Genomic DNA, 15208 nt, shown 5'->3' with positions numbered 1-15208 from the left:
TCTTAGGACATGCTCTCACACCTCTCAAATTTAGATTTTAGGGGAGAGATTCCCTTTAATAAAGTTTGATGGTTCGTATCAAACTTGTACTGGATGTGGCAGCAACCTGATGTAGGAGATACAGTGTATGTACACCTAGGCACACTGTCAGGTATCAGTTGGGCTGAATGTATTGTATTTTTGTAGACAGTGACCAGATTATGATTTTTTTTTTTCAGGTTGTAAGAGAAATAATACATCATGAATATGAGTATGAATGTGTGATACTTGGTGCATTTGTTTCTTTTTATACAGGTCTGGACCAATCGTTCATACATGTATATTTTATAATTTTATATACATAGCATTGCTGTAGAGAGGGAAATGATCTTTGGCCTTTCAGTGCATTGCTTTAGGCGAGATAAATTGCATAGAATTTTGCAAATGAACAAATATTTTTATCTCCTTCTTTTTATTTTTTATTTTATTTTTTTACAGAGAGAGATTGTCTCGCTTATCTAAGCTATGAGCATTTTCTGAGAACAGTTTACATTTGTGGGAACAAAACTGTATTTGGATGGTTATTCATAACACAAAATATATTATAAATAGCAGTCACAATGTGCCAAATGCTGCAACTATCAGGGGATTTATAATGGCTTTTTGTCTGGGAGGAAAATACATACGTGTAAAAATGAGGGAATACTGAAGTTAGCTGTATGTATAATCATGCTTTTGCTATTAAATTTCAAATTGCGCACAATTGAATCTGCTGGATAGCATGCCATTGTGACCTTGAATTCTCAGCAGGTTGTCATGATTTTCTCACAGTTTGATGAGTCATGATTCATGTAGTTCTCTACTGCCACAGTGCAATCTATGCAGATTGTGGTCTCAAAAAAACAAAAACAAAAGCAAAAAAGAAAACAAAAGAGAAAAGAAACAAGAAAAAGGAGAAAACAAGATCAAAAGATCCTTCCTTGACTAGATATCATTCGGCCAGGCATGTTGGTGGTGTCGACGGGGCACGCCGACCCCATGGACCAGTTTGCCAAGCTGTCCCAGCAGCAGCACCACCTGCAGCACTCGTCCAACACCACCCACCCCAAGTGGCTCTGCCCCAACATCTTCAAGTACTATGTTCTCTTGCATGACAACTCAGAGGGGGAGGAGGAGAAGTGAGTGGCGGGACCCGTAAAATGGCAGTCTGATGTAGATAAACTGTGCTATATTCCCAGGGCCCTGTTTCATAAAGCTGTTCGTAAAGTTACGAACAACTTACGAGCAACTGGTGATCAGTTCTGATGTGCTATACTTATCAGAATTTCCATAATTCAGCACAAGAACTGATCACCAGTCGCTCGTAAGTTGTTTGTAACTTTACAAACAGCTTTATGAAACACCCCCCTGTGCTTACTAACATGGACTCTGATGAGCAGTTTGTTTATTGCATACATCTATGCTTACTGGATTATGTGGGGCACAGATCTTAATGATGGAGACAAATTATGCATATCGAAGTCTCCCCTCATCATGGTCTTAATACAGTAGCAAAATCACTTTGCCAGATTTATAGTCGATGCTCATTTATGTACAATGTAATATTACATCTTCCTTTCAGGTATAATATGTGATTCTAATTGATCATCACTTTGATTTCTAGCATGTGATGGCTTCTCTTGGTCCTTTACACTAAAATATGATCTGTCTGAAATGAGTTATATGTAGGTGTACTGATTGCTCTGTGATGTACATTGTACATTATGATGTAAATTTTTTGTTTTGTTTTGTTTGTTTGCTTGGTATGGTAAAAGTAAGAAGTGTTTGATTTGTGTTTCAAATTTGAGGGCTGATGCAATATACCAGAGCATGAAATCAACATATGGCAGTCATGCCTGCCATCTACTGCGCATCAACTCGCGAGCAAAGACCACTGTGGATGCGACGTCGATGGCCTCGGAACAGATGTGTATGCCTGATCCGTGGAGCCAGTACCTGAACAAAGTCAATCAACAGGTGCAGTGTGCAAGATTTGGCCTTTGTTTTCCACAACTTCCTGGCAATCCATCATTTTTCCCATTTCAGTTGAAATAATAACGTGTTTGTCATCCACTTCTCTGAGGGATTATTACCTCATTTCATCCAGTTATCTGAAGCATTTTAATATACACTGTGTTAAATGTCATGTGGTGTATTGTTACAGTGTACCACATGACTAGACTTGACCACCAGTCAGCTTTTTGATTTTAGGTGACAGCTAATGTGTATTTAGTTGGTCATCCATGGTATGTATGTCAACTTATGGAAGCTTTTAAAGAAGTTGCTTTTTGGACACTGAAAAGTATTCTTCCAAAATCATCTTGATGATGCTCATAAATATTTGATATCACATAGCTCAGTCTACCGGTAATCGTGATATTCATGTTGGATGATAGGATATATGCTTTGAGTGTTTTCATCCTATGCCTGTTTACAACAAACTCATTCAGATTCTGAAATTTTTAAAGAGAGTTCATAATTGTTTAACTGTCTCAGGACCGGTAACTCAAATGTTCCAGTAACATTGCGCACAAGCAGGTTGCCAACGGTAACAACATAGTCAAGGATGAAGGGTCATCCACATGGTTTTGCTCATGCAGCAGTGCTTGGATTGAGCATTGTCTATATGGGAGATGTTTCCAACATTGGTTGCTTTGATACACTACAGTGTCTTCTAAGATGGTTTTTCTAGATCATCAAAACTTTACCAGTGAATTAGATGTTCAGTAAAGGTGAATCTTGTGTTTGTTTTTATTTTGTCTTGTTTTGTTATGTGTCAGGATCCAATGGAAAATGATGCAAGTCCTGCCAACGACCCATCCATGTTTCCAGACCAGGTCAGTGAGGGAACATCACCAGCGACAGAGGACTGCAACATTGTACTTACACCCAACAGCTCCGAAGGTCAGTGGTGATTGGGAGAGAGAGTAGTGGCAACAATGATGATGATGATGATAATGAAATAAAAGTAGTAAATACAGCATTTGTACTTGTGTGGTGTATTTTGTCAGGACACCCACTGGGCTGCTGACTAGTATACTTGTATGGTACTTTTTATAAAAGATAAAATGTATTGATGTTTTCCTGAAATTTGAAATAGTATGTTTGATGTGAGCAATTTTTAGCCTTCAAGATATGTTTGTTTTTCTTATTTTTCATCCGTATTTGTTTTCTATCTGTACAGGTTTAGCAGCCCTATAGATACATATATGTGTAGTTACCAGTATACAAAGTACCAACAGTAGCCTTTGCTCTGTCGGTATCCTGGGAGGTACATTTCAGGTCGAGTTTGTTGCTGCATGCATAATCAGCAACAACAAATCATATATGGAAGACTGGCATTATCAGAGTGAGTCAAACATGAGAAAAATGTTAAAGGGAGAGAGAAAAGGGTAGACAAAATGTTTCTTGAGTCTGGAGAGGGGGAGAAGATAACAAGGTAAAGTAAAGGAAGAATATGATTTGTGTTTCAGATTTCCCCAATGACCCCTCACCAGAAGACATAGTGATGGTCCAGGTAGATGGCTCACCAAACAGCGAGATGGTGCCCCACCCCCTCGCTGATGTGGATAGCCAGTCCAACCACACGGTGGCCTCTCCGACGGACCCCTTGTCGAATCCACCGACCGACCCCCTGTCGAATCCCCTGACCGACCCCCTGACGGACTCCCTCATCACCAACAATGCCAATGGCAGCAACTCGGTCCCACAGACCGGCAAGGGGGCAAACCAGGGGACGGCGCCGGCTCCCGTGAAGACCCCTGGTGGGAGCAACGTGCATGGCGCACACCTAACCCTCAGTGATCATGACAGACTAAGAATCTTTGTCCACGAGTTTGTTGTCCGAGGCCTACTTCCCTACATAGAGCGTATGATACGAAGCCTAAGTGAACAGGTGAGAGTACATTAGTGTTGTCTGTCCTCTGCATACAATGTACGCTGTGCAAAGCATTTGTACCCCGAACTCAAAGCAACTAGATTTGAAAAAGAAGGCATAATTGCTATATTTGCAGTGCCTGTAAGAGCTATTTAACTGCCTGGACAATGCTAGTATTCCTTGCATTGCACAGTATGGGTGAAGTACTTTCTTTGGAAATAATTGCTTAACAAGTGGTGTGTAAGAGATGAAAAGATGCAAAGAAGATGTCACTCCGCATTTTGAACTCACTTATATATCATCTCATGTGTATGTATGGAGGAGAGGACATTTTGTAGACATCAGGAATCATAGCAAGGAAAGTTAGTAATTGGGTAAATGACTCATGGGTTGAGGCTTTCCATGCAGCTAAATTATGCTTCAAACTGTAGATGTACAGTGCCACACCTCAGTCAGGTGTACAGAGAAACCCAATCAATTATTATGTACTTCGTACACTGGTAGTACCTCCAAACACTCAAAGCATGTATGGAAGAAAATGGAGAATACATGTGCTGGCAAACAATGAAGTGCAATGAACCCATGTAGCAATGTTGAAAAAAAAATACATATATGAGAGATGACACAGTGTATTTTTCAATGTTGCCTTGTGATTTTTCCAGTTGGCTTCAAGGAAAGGCATCCAGAGATCTCTGTTTAATGCCACAAAGAAACTCTTCATGGGCAACAAGCAGAACGAGAAGCTGCTGTCGGCCCCACAGAGTGACTCTTCACCAAAGTAAGTCTACCCTCCTATTGTGCTGCAACCTCTACATCAGTAACACGTAGCAAGCACGTCCCGTCATCTTCAAACCCAGCATCTCCCCTTTAAGACTACAGAGCCTTGGTCAATTTGGCTCAGTTCTGCCATGGAAGGAGGAATAATACCATGAGAAAGTCATGCAGAATTACGTGGGTCAGTCAAGTACTGGTCAGCGAGTGGTGGTTTAAAATGTGATGACATAAGAAGGGATCATTTTCGATGTTCCCCTGTGGACATAATGTTCTTGGGGTCATTCTCTGATCAGTGAACATTTTCATGTACTGGTAGACAAATATCAAAGTGATTGTTGAAGCAGCATGTGATGAATGAGGGCACATAATCGCCGTCCGCAGTACATGCAAGAAATTTAAAGACACTGAATCTAGTTATCCATTGCTCATTAGCTAAAGGCTTGTAGGTGATGCTGCAGAAATGGTTACCCTACAAAAAAGATTCAAGTTGTAGGTATGCGTTACTGTCCTAATTCAACTAACCCATGTAATAATGTAATAGATGAGGACATTTATTGTTTTTGCATAATACAGAATGTTGTAACCTTGGGGTATGTACTATGTTATATTATGTAAGTAACAGGAACTAGTCAGTCTCTTGACTTTGTATTTTCTTTTCCAGAGTTAACAACCCCCCTCAATAGCAGCATAATCCTTTTGGTTGGTCATTCTATATGTTTCACCCCCCCCCCCCCCCCCCCCCCATGCCAGTCTATGTGATATTGAGTCGCCATAAAAGAATGTGTCATTATGTTATGATGCCCGATTTCCTCCATTAGATACCTGCGAGAATCGCCGGAGATCCAGATGCGACGTCGGGCAGACCTGGCCTTCATGGTCCAGATGTACGAGCTGGCCTACACCTCCTACCACACGGCCAAGGGGGACTTTGGCAATGACCAGGCCTGGATGCATTATGCCGGCTCTCTGGTGAGTCATAGTCAGTGGGTTTAAACATTCGCTGCACACTGGCCACTGGCACTGGTCCGATGGTCCCTGACCAGTAAAAATCACTGTCGTACCAGTAACTTTTTCAGGAATGGACCAGTAAAAAATGGAAAAAACTGGGTACCTACTGGTCCAACAGAAAGGTCGGACCAGTAGAAAAAAAATGGGTCAGTGTGCAGCCCTACATTAAGAGAGAACATTGGCATGGTCATGTACTAGACTTTGGTAATGAATGCTGCTGACTTTTTTTTGGTGGAAATTCGCAAATTTTGGTTCTATGGACACAGTGTATTCAAAGTGCAATGTGCACATAAAATTTAAAATTAAAATACTTTGACATTTCGGGTTTAAAGGTCACATATCCCTTTTGCGTACGTCATGAAATTTTGCATGGCTGAAGAATAATGTCACCGAACATCATGTATGAAACACCTCAGAGTTAATATAAAAAAAAGAAGAAGAAAAAGAAATGGAAAACTAATCCCATGTCAGTCAAGAATATACTCTCCCTTTGTGCCAAGAATAACAGTTGGATTTCTTTTTTTGGGCGAGGGCTGAATTAATTCATTTGAAGTCTTTTGTATTGTTCCCCTTCCCCCGTCATAAAGAAATTTCCAGTTTTATTATTCGGAGGAAAGGTCTGAATTATGTACCTCCACAATGTAGCAGCTTCGGAAAGGAATCTAATTTTAAGGGTTGCAAAAGGGAATCATGAACTTTAAGTGTCAGTATCTATTAGCATTTTATTATGTCTGGTACATGCGTATTATGGTAATAGAATGCATGAGTGACACACCAGAGAAATACATGAGTATTTCCAGGTAGTCACAGACACCTTCTTGTCTTATCTGTAGAGAAGAGAAAAATGTTTCAAACTAGTATTCTCCTACAAAATATTTTCGAAATAGACCCGTGAGTGGGATTACATTGCACATGCCTGTGAGATGAACTGCTGTTTGCAAACCTTTTTTGATCATTCAAAATGTGAAGGGTGCCATATACAGTTGTATGTACTACGTGGTTTTATCAGTAAATTCAAACATATTCAAAAATTGACTAGAAACATGATATGAATGAAAATGATCAAGGAAAATATTACTTTTGGATTTGGAAATCTCAGTTTCTTTTACTTTCATTCATATAAAGTGTTTTTTAAAGGGATGGCACAGTATTGGTAGAGATGAGAATTGGGCTTTTTACTTTTTGCGAGATACCAAGAAAACACTTATAGTACAGAGCATACCATTTTAACAGGAATTCAAAGTTTATTTGATGAAAATCCGGTTTGGAATGACTGAAACATCCAAAAACAAAGTAAAACAAAGCGATCGTAATAAAGTGTGGGTCCCACACTTTATTAGAATCGCTCTTTTTGGATATCTCAGCCATTTCAAAACCGATTTTCATCAAATAAGAGTTGAATTCCTCATAGAATTACATGCTCTTTCATATTTAATAAGAGGTTTCTCATTATCTCACCAAAAAATGATAGAAACCTGAAATTAGGTCTCAACCAAAACTGTGCGATCCCTTTAATGCCGATAAAACTGAAACTGTCTCTGTTAGTGGGAACATTTAGTTGGCTTGTTCTCCATGGTTATGTAGCATTATTATTGTTGCCTGAATGCTGACTTCATGTGTTCCAATCATGCAGGTTTTGCCTACCTTACACACCCTTTCAGTACAGACAGCTGTCTCAAAGAATGTGTAGGTGTGTGTGTTGTGAGAGTGTGTGTCAGGAAAGGGTAATTGAAGTAGGTGTGGAAAGGAGCCAAGTTTTCCCCCAGCAGTATTTCTAAACTTCGGTCTACCCGTGGGATATGCTTCTGTGAAATCACGTCAGCTGTTGATAGCTAAATGTGCTAAATTTAAAAGACGACAGGAAATATGAAAAAAAAAGGAAAAAAAAAAGCTTTAGTGGAAGCAGCAACCCTGTTAGATAAGAGTTTGGTCTTAATCAGGTAAAAACATGACTTTGGAGTTGTTTTCTGTTAGGTCTGGTTTGCAAACGTTGTATCGTTTTTACCCAGTTTTTCTGCAGGTATCATTTCCAATAACACTTGACGTGGTACATGTCTGAAACTGTTGCTCAAACCTTCCAGACATTTCAGATATTTGAAATTCAAACATGTCTTTTTACTTAGAACTTATTCTTCTAGGGGAATTCTATCCTGATATTATATTGCTTAGTATGAAAACAGATAAGTGAGAAAAGTAGATGAGGGAAAATTTTGAAAAAAATTAGACACACACAAAAAAATGTATGAACTGTTAAAGAGAGCAAGACAAATTGATAACTCTATGTGACAGAACAGATATTGAGCAGCTGTCCATTCCATTTGTACACAAAAGTTTTAAATTCATTTTTTTTTTTTTTGTCACAAGATTTTTTTTTTCCAGATCCATTTTTGGTGTATAATAAGAGTAATACATGTACTTTTTTTTGGTCTATCCTCCTCAGCAGATAGTTCTATCTGTGCAAAAATATTTGAGAAAAATTTTAATTAGTGAAATATTGTGTACAAAACAAATTGAGATCTGCTCAACACTTATGTCACACAGAGTTGCCAATATGTCTTACTCTCTAAATTTTGTTGTTGTTTTTTTTTTGTGTGTGTGTTTAATATTTTCCCCAAAATTTTCACTGATCTACTTCTCTGAATTTTCTGTTTTCACACAAAGCAACATGGTATCAGGATGGTCTTTTCCTTCAATATGTTTCATTGTGAGTGAGCAATTTTTGATATTGTTTGAGTTCATATCATGTGGATCTGTAAGTTGCATCAAGGAGATTGAAGAGATGGAGTAACAACAGAGTTATTCCCTTTGATTTATGTTCAAAGCCGCCGCTCAAAAATATTTGAAGCATGTGCCAAAAAGGATCTGCCGTGCCGATATGAAGACAATTGACTCGTGTCTCATTGCATAATCACCAGCCACTTTCAAAGGAAGATATGTTTTTGTGATGGTAATTACTTTTTGCTATCCCTTCTTATAAAAGGTAGGTGGTACAGACACGAGGATGCGCGAACAGAAATTGCGGAAAAAATGCTGAAATGAAGATGAAAATTACTCGACTGGGCATACCCGGGCACTATTCTGATATATCTATCAATAAAGAATTATAATAATAAAGATTATTACACATTAGTTTCATTTGGGGAAATTAAGTCGAAAAGTGATAAAACCAGCTTCCCAGGATGGTACAGTTTTAAACATTTTCACATAATACAGCTCTGATTTACACTTTTGCGCAAATTTCTGAACGGAATTGACTTTTGTTTTACATGCTTTATTATTATTAAGTAAAATTTCATTTCATTTAATAAATAAATAAGCAAAATATGGCCAACATTATGATAACATTCAAAATGAATCTTCAGATTGCTCAGCAAGACGGCAGCTTGGAACATCGATCATCAAAGGCACAAGTGCACCTGTGGAATTCTTTTGTACATCAATAGAAATCTGACAACTGTTTGAATAATTACAGCCAGTTGGAACTCCATGTATAAAACCTCCTTGGTTGCATGTAGGTAGCTTGTCATCACCACTGCTAAGCAGTGTTGAAATCAGCACCAACACTGTCAGAGATAACTGTCAGGACTTTATTTTGTCAGAGTCAAGTTATGGAGATAATGTTGGCCATGCATTTGTTTTGGCGAGTGAATTGTGTTCCATGAAATGTAATGGTGTGTAGAAGATCCATTTCCATTACTAGCTCATAAGAAAAGCACCCCATTAACCCCTCCCCCCCCCCCCCAAAAAAAAAAAAAAAGAACAAAGGAGAAAACAAGAAATTGAATGTAATGCATGATTCTGTTTCTGGTCTGTTCACAGGAATTTGCTGCAATATCAGCCTTCATGCTAGGCCACATTCAGAAGTCCTATCCCTCACACTACATGGAGAATGCTGTGACAACGTATCTCACCACATGCAAGTGAGTGCTCAATTCAGCCCCACATGTCCATTTCTACTTCCCTTTACATGTCTTCTACTTTTAAAATAGGAAACCTTTCAGTTTGAATGAAGCATGTAACAGTGGTATTTTGAATCAACTCATTGTTTGTTTGTTTGTTTTAGATTAGTGCCTAATCTCCCACATGCTTGAGTTCAGCTACATATCAAGGCCGATTTTCTCAAAATTTGTTTCTGCATTATGCGTCTTTTCTAAAAATAGAGTTCAGATTACTTGTATGTCACTGTGAAACATTGCGCCAGGAGGAATTAAAACAATGTCCATGATTAGAAAAAAGAAAGATCAATGTTTTGCAGCATTTGCAGGCTTCTTAGATGATGAGTTACATGTACAAGGATTGCACTGGTTGCAGGTCATGTGCCCTGTTAAAGGCAAAACATACTTCCCAGAAGGGCTCAAAATTCGTCTCCCACCATTTCAGATTTGCTTGCAATATATCGAGAGGATCTACCAAGAAACTCCTCTGACTGATGCGATTTACCAGAATAATGAGTCCTTTCAGAGTGTTTTGAGATCAAAATTCAAAATGATTAAGATCTGAGTACCCAATTTTTATTCCTGAAGAGCCCTGCACATATGACTTTGATGTTGGAATCACAACGGCCCCCTGTGCTTGGTGGACCCTGATTTGGGTATGTACATAAGCAACCAAGCTGTCAATGCATGACTTTGTGTAGGCTACCCCTGAGACATGCCTAGTTCCTAATGCATACATGTATAACTCATGACAATTTACAACATTTTCTGTATTCTGTGTTCATGGCAGGCAACCCCATTTGGCCACCAGGGCTGTCTTGATAGGAACTGAGATCCAGAAAGCGAGGTTCATGTACTCGGAGGCGGCGCTCGAATTTATCCGACTCACTGGAGAGGTGACTATCCATTCTTTTTAACTACCAGGATGACCACACTCAGTGCAAGTTTCATACACTCTGACCACTCGCTAATGTCAATACCATGTGAAGAATTTTGAGTCCTAAGTATAAGAGCCATTTCAAACTCATAATGCTATCTCAAAGTGATATGCTGTGGCTTATATGACAGAATTGTTGGCAGTCAATCTGGGTGTTTTGATATCTTTTTATCATTCATAGTAAAAATTTACAGTTATTCTCATTTCACAAGCTTCATGATCCCCATACATTGATTTTCATACCTCTGACCTGTAATATATGGTGCAGGAGATGCAAGAGATACGCTTGCTTGATTAGTTTTCCATTCCATTATCACTGGATTAAACATATCTTGTTACAGTTTCAAGGAATATTACAAGTTTACATCCTTTACATCCTTTTGTATAGATTAAAGGGTGAGTACAGTTCTGGTTGAGGTGACGATTTAGCTTTTAACGTTTTGCAATGTATTCAGAAGCCACTGTATGAGATGTCAAAGAGCATGCAATTCTAAGGGGTATCAAAAGTTTATTTGATGAAAATTGGTTTTGAAATGGCTGAGATATCCAAAAACAAGGTGAAATGAGGAGATCCTAATAAAAGGCGTGGCCTGTCCCCTTTTAGTATTATCACTTTTTTGTATATCTCAGCCATTTGAAGACCGATTTTCATAAAATAAATGTTGAATCCTTCTTAAAATTACATGTTCTTTCATATTTCATAAGAGGTTTCTCATTATCTCACCTAGGAATGTTATAAACCTGAATCCCCACCTCAACCAGTACTGTACAGTCCCTTTAAACTAATTGCATATTATAAAGATAACTTTTTTTCATCCTGTTGGCTGCTTTCTGCTCAGAATGTTGATGTTGTCAATGACTTTAAAAAAATGATAAAATGTGCCGTTGTGAAACCCGTTGCTTTTATTTCATACTGAGAAATTAAGTGGGATTACCAGAAGACAGAATGAAAAGTTCAACCTGTGTTTCTCACCCTCTCTCAGGATTCGGATCTGAGGAGTGCCCTCTTCTTGGAACAGGCAGCGCACTGCTTCATCAACTCCTCCAGGCCCATGGTCCGCAAGTATGCATTCCACATGATCCTCGCTGGCCACAGATTCAGCAAAGCGGGACAGGTGCGAGAAGAAATGGTGTCTCACCCAGTTCGTGGAAACTATTTTCTTCTTCTTCTCCTCCTCCTCCTCCTCTTCCTCCTCCTCCTCTTCTTCCTTCTCCTTCTTCTTTGTATCTGCCTCCCTGAAGCCTGAAGATTCTTGCAGCTTGTGTGTGTGTATGTGTGTTTAGGGGACTGGTCATGTGCCATGATGCTTAAATAGGGTGCTTAAATACAAGATGCAAGTAAAAACACCTTCCTGTATATCTAGTGGCTTCCCTCCGTCAGATGGTGACCTTTCTCTCTCCTCTCTATGTGCATATGTGAATTATGATACATTCTGAATTGACAAAACAAAATCACATTCATTTATATGAAAGTCCTGGCTATAATGTATCATTTGTATGATTGATATTGAATTGAATGAAAAGGATAACATTGAATAGTAAAGAAAAAAAAAAGAAGAAGATTGCATTTGGTTTGAGAGATGATGCCAGTGTTGATGGATGGATGTCGGGTTTTTGATTCTGATATATTCCAAAATATTTTTTTGGAGGATATTGATTGAGTTTTCAAGAGTGGCATGCTATGGGGGGGGGGGGAGTGTTTAGGAGAGAATAAGTCTTATGAGGATATTGATTAAGTCTTCAAGTGTGGTATGGGGGGGGGGGGGGAGTCTGGAGGAGGTGTCAAAATGTGTTGCCTATCTTTACCCTCTCAGTGCAAGAGACTGTGGACAGTGTGTACAATGCTATGGTGTATTTTGTGCTAATCAGCACTCCGAGCTCACAAGGGGTTAAGAGAGAAACATCAGGTTTTTGCTGTAGTGTTACAAATCAAAGTCTGCACCTTTGCTGCTCCCTGCACTATTGTTTGAAACCCAGAAAGGGGCTAATAGTATTTCGATTAAGGCTGTAATTTTCCTCTTCTCTCCCTGTTCACAGAGGAAGCATGCCCTGCGATCCTACTGTCAAGCCCTGCAGGTGTACAAGGGCAAAGGATGGGCTCTGGCTGAGGTAAGTTCCATGCAAATTGCGCATTTTTATCACTCACATATATCCTTCAAACAAATAACAAAAAGTGTAAAAGTGGACATTCTGACACAATTCTTTCTCTTTTTCACTCAGTGTAGAAGGACAGAATTTTCATGGGGACATACACAAGCAAGATATTTTATTTTGTCTGCCTTTCTCGCCAGTATCATAGAGCACAAAATTCTGAGAAATACCCACAGTATGAAACATTCTATGTGTGCAGTTATGATATAATACCCATTTTACCGAGATGACAGTGTTTTGTTGCACAGCTCATTGAGCTGCTGTGTTTTGACTTGACATTTATGATATATGCCCTTTGTTGCGAAAGCCAGCACGAATTGTGGAATTTTGACCAATTTGACCGATTTCTCACAAGGTGCTTCCATCTATGTAATCAGTTCCTTTTATCGTGAAAGTTTTAGTCATCAGCTGCTTGAATCAGCCTCAAAGAGGCTGAGCAATGTTGTGTGTAAGCATACCATCCCCTCTAACAAGAGGCAAAACACTCTGTCCCTCGGATAGGACATAAAATGGAGGTCCCGTGTATGAGAGAGTCACAACTCATGCACGTAAAAGATCCCGCTTCATTCATCCATCGCAAAGAGCAGGGTGTTTAACCCGGTGAAGTGGTCCCACCTCACATCCAACTGGACCCCATGGAAGACCAGCTTAACGTAGCTGAATATGGGCTATCCAGCCATCTTCTTAGATGGAAATGAACAAACAAGCAAACAAAGAGGCTGAGTTAGTTGCAGATGACTAATTGATGATAAAATGAGTTAGTTGCAGATGACTAATTGATGATAAAAATGTGCTCGCAGGACCACATCAATCTGACAGTCGGTAGGCAGTCCTTTAACCTGAAGCAGCTGGAGAATGCGACGGCAGCATTCAAACATCTCCTGACCCGGGACAGCCGGCAGCCTGCAGTCCAGCAGGTGGCCTTTCTCAGAGAGTACCTGGCCATTTTCAAGGTATTTGATATTCATCTCACGCATGTGGTCTTTTCAAAGTACAGGCCCTTTTCTAGATATGCCTCCTCAAATTCCTGAAAATAGTATTATTTGCAGGTGGTTATTAAATGTATCACAAACAATTTTCATGTCATAGATACTTACTTCCTTCTGACTTGTTTTTGTTTGTTTGTTATAGGACATGTAGCTGTTCTTTTTTTAATTTCGGTTATCTTTTTGATTGCTTTGTGTGTCTCGTAGCTGCAGTGAAAACAAAGAAACCAAAACGACATTACATATTTCCCTTCAACCAAGTTCAGCTTATTACACAAGTTTTGTGACATCTAACCAGTAGACATATGAAAATGCCACTCGGATTATGATGATGATGATGATAACAGTGAGTGTAATTGTTATGTAAACAGTGAGTGTAATTGTTATGATAACAGTGAGTGTAATTGTTATAATTATCATCATCATCATCATCATCGTCACCATCATCATCATCATTACCATGATCATTATCACTCTCATTTCTTGCAGCAACTGCTAACAATTCAGTACGCTGACGGGCAGACTCTAGGGGCGTTACCTCAGCTCCCGCTTCCGGTCATCAAGAAGTCTGCCACCAGGATCCTGCTTGCCTCCCCCGACAGGCCTCAGTACTCAGGTGAGCTCAGTGAAGTTACACACCACTGTCTTGACAGCTCTAAGAAGGCTGCAAGGTTGCCCAGTCATTAGCATGTATGAATTGCAATCAGTGGCTGTGGGTTTGAGTCCCACCGAGTCTAGTCTCATGCCAAGGCCCTCTTGCTGTATGGTGGTGAGTGAATGAGGCGAAAGAAGTGATCTCAGCTGAGTTGGAGTGTGCGAGGGCCTTTTGAGATCTGATTCACATCCTTATGTTAGCCCTTTAAACTACCAACTTTTACTCCCTGAATAAAAGTCGACCAATCTGCGTGTATGTCTGCCCTTGCCCAATTTGCATACAGCGAATGCATGCCACAGACCTCCACTGGCAGTCAGTGATGCATGCCAACAGGCCAGACAATGCCAACACGGAGGATGTGGGGAGCGTGTCATTCCATTGGTCCACCGGAGCCTGTTAATATGAATATTCAGTAGGGTTTATGTTCCATGAATAATAATGTTGTGAAGCAGATTTCAAAAGGCCCTCACGCTATCATGCTCAGTTGGGCTCACCCGCTACAGCCATTATACAGCGAGAGGGCCTTGACAAAAGGCTAAACAGATTCTTGCTGAGCAATGTGTGTAATTATGCCTCCTCTATGTAGTTAGAGGCAAAAACACTCTGTTCTCGAACAAGACATGACATGGATGTCCCTTGTGATTTGTCATTGTGATATATTTTCTCTTCCCCTGTTATCTAATGTTTTATGAAATTAACACAGATGTCTGTAGTCTCCTTCACATTAACAGCTTAACTGTGTTATGTATGTATGCTTCCATTGTTATGTATTTTGTGTGTATTTATGATGGGACAGAAGCTTCATTCTGCTGATGCTAAGCTTCAGTAGTCAAAGCTGAAAATGACATGAAAAGTGTAAACATGTCA

General features: G+C 39.6%; 1 protein-coding gene across 1 annotated transcript in view; it reads left to right on the top strand.

Moving 5' to 3' along the window:
- The window catches only part of LOC139714658 (trafficking protein particle complex subunit 8-like), a 56685-nt gene that overhangs the window by 24533 nt on the left and 16944 nt on the right, over positions 1-15208 (top strand). Inside the window, exons 4-15 of the mRNA XM_071626337.1 lie at positions 983-1157; positions 1827-1995; positions 2799-2922; positions 3492-3913; positions 4558-4673; positions 5488-5638; positions 9497-9597; positions 10403-10508; positions 11533-11664; positions 12587-12658; positions 13501-13653; positions 14176-14302. Of these exons, the coding sequence (XP_071482438.1) occupies positions 983-1157; positions 1827-1995; positions 2799-2922; positions 3492-3913; positions 4558-4673; positions 5488-5638; positions 9497-9597; positions 10403-10508; positions 11533-11664; positions 12587-12658; positions 13501-13653; positions 14176-14302 (1848 nt within the window). The remainder of the gene's footprint in view (positions 1-982; positions 1158-1826; positions 1996-2798; positions 2923-3491; positions 3914-4557; positions 4674-5487; positions 5639-9496; positions 9598-10402; positions 10509-11532; positions 11665-12586; positions 12659-13500; positions 13654-14175; positions 14303-15208) is intronic.

The sequence above is a fragment of the Diadema antillarum genome, unplaced genomic scaffold (genome assembly GCF_040938485.1).
Source record: "Diadema antillarum isolate AM-2024a unplaced genomic scaffold, OU_Dant_1.0 seq00002365_RagTag, whole genome shotgun sequence".
In the NCBI taxonomy this organism is placed as follows: domain Eukaryota; kingdom Metazoa; phylum Echinodermata; class Echinoidea; order Diadematoida; family Diadematidae; genus Diadema; species Diadema antillarum.
This window is presented reverse-complemented; position numbering and strand designations above follow the sequence as displayed.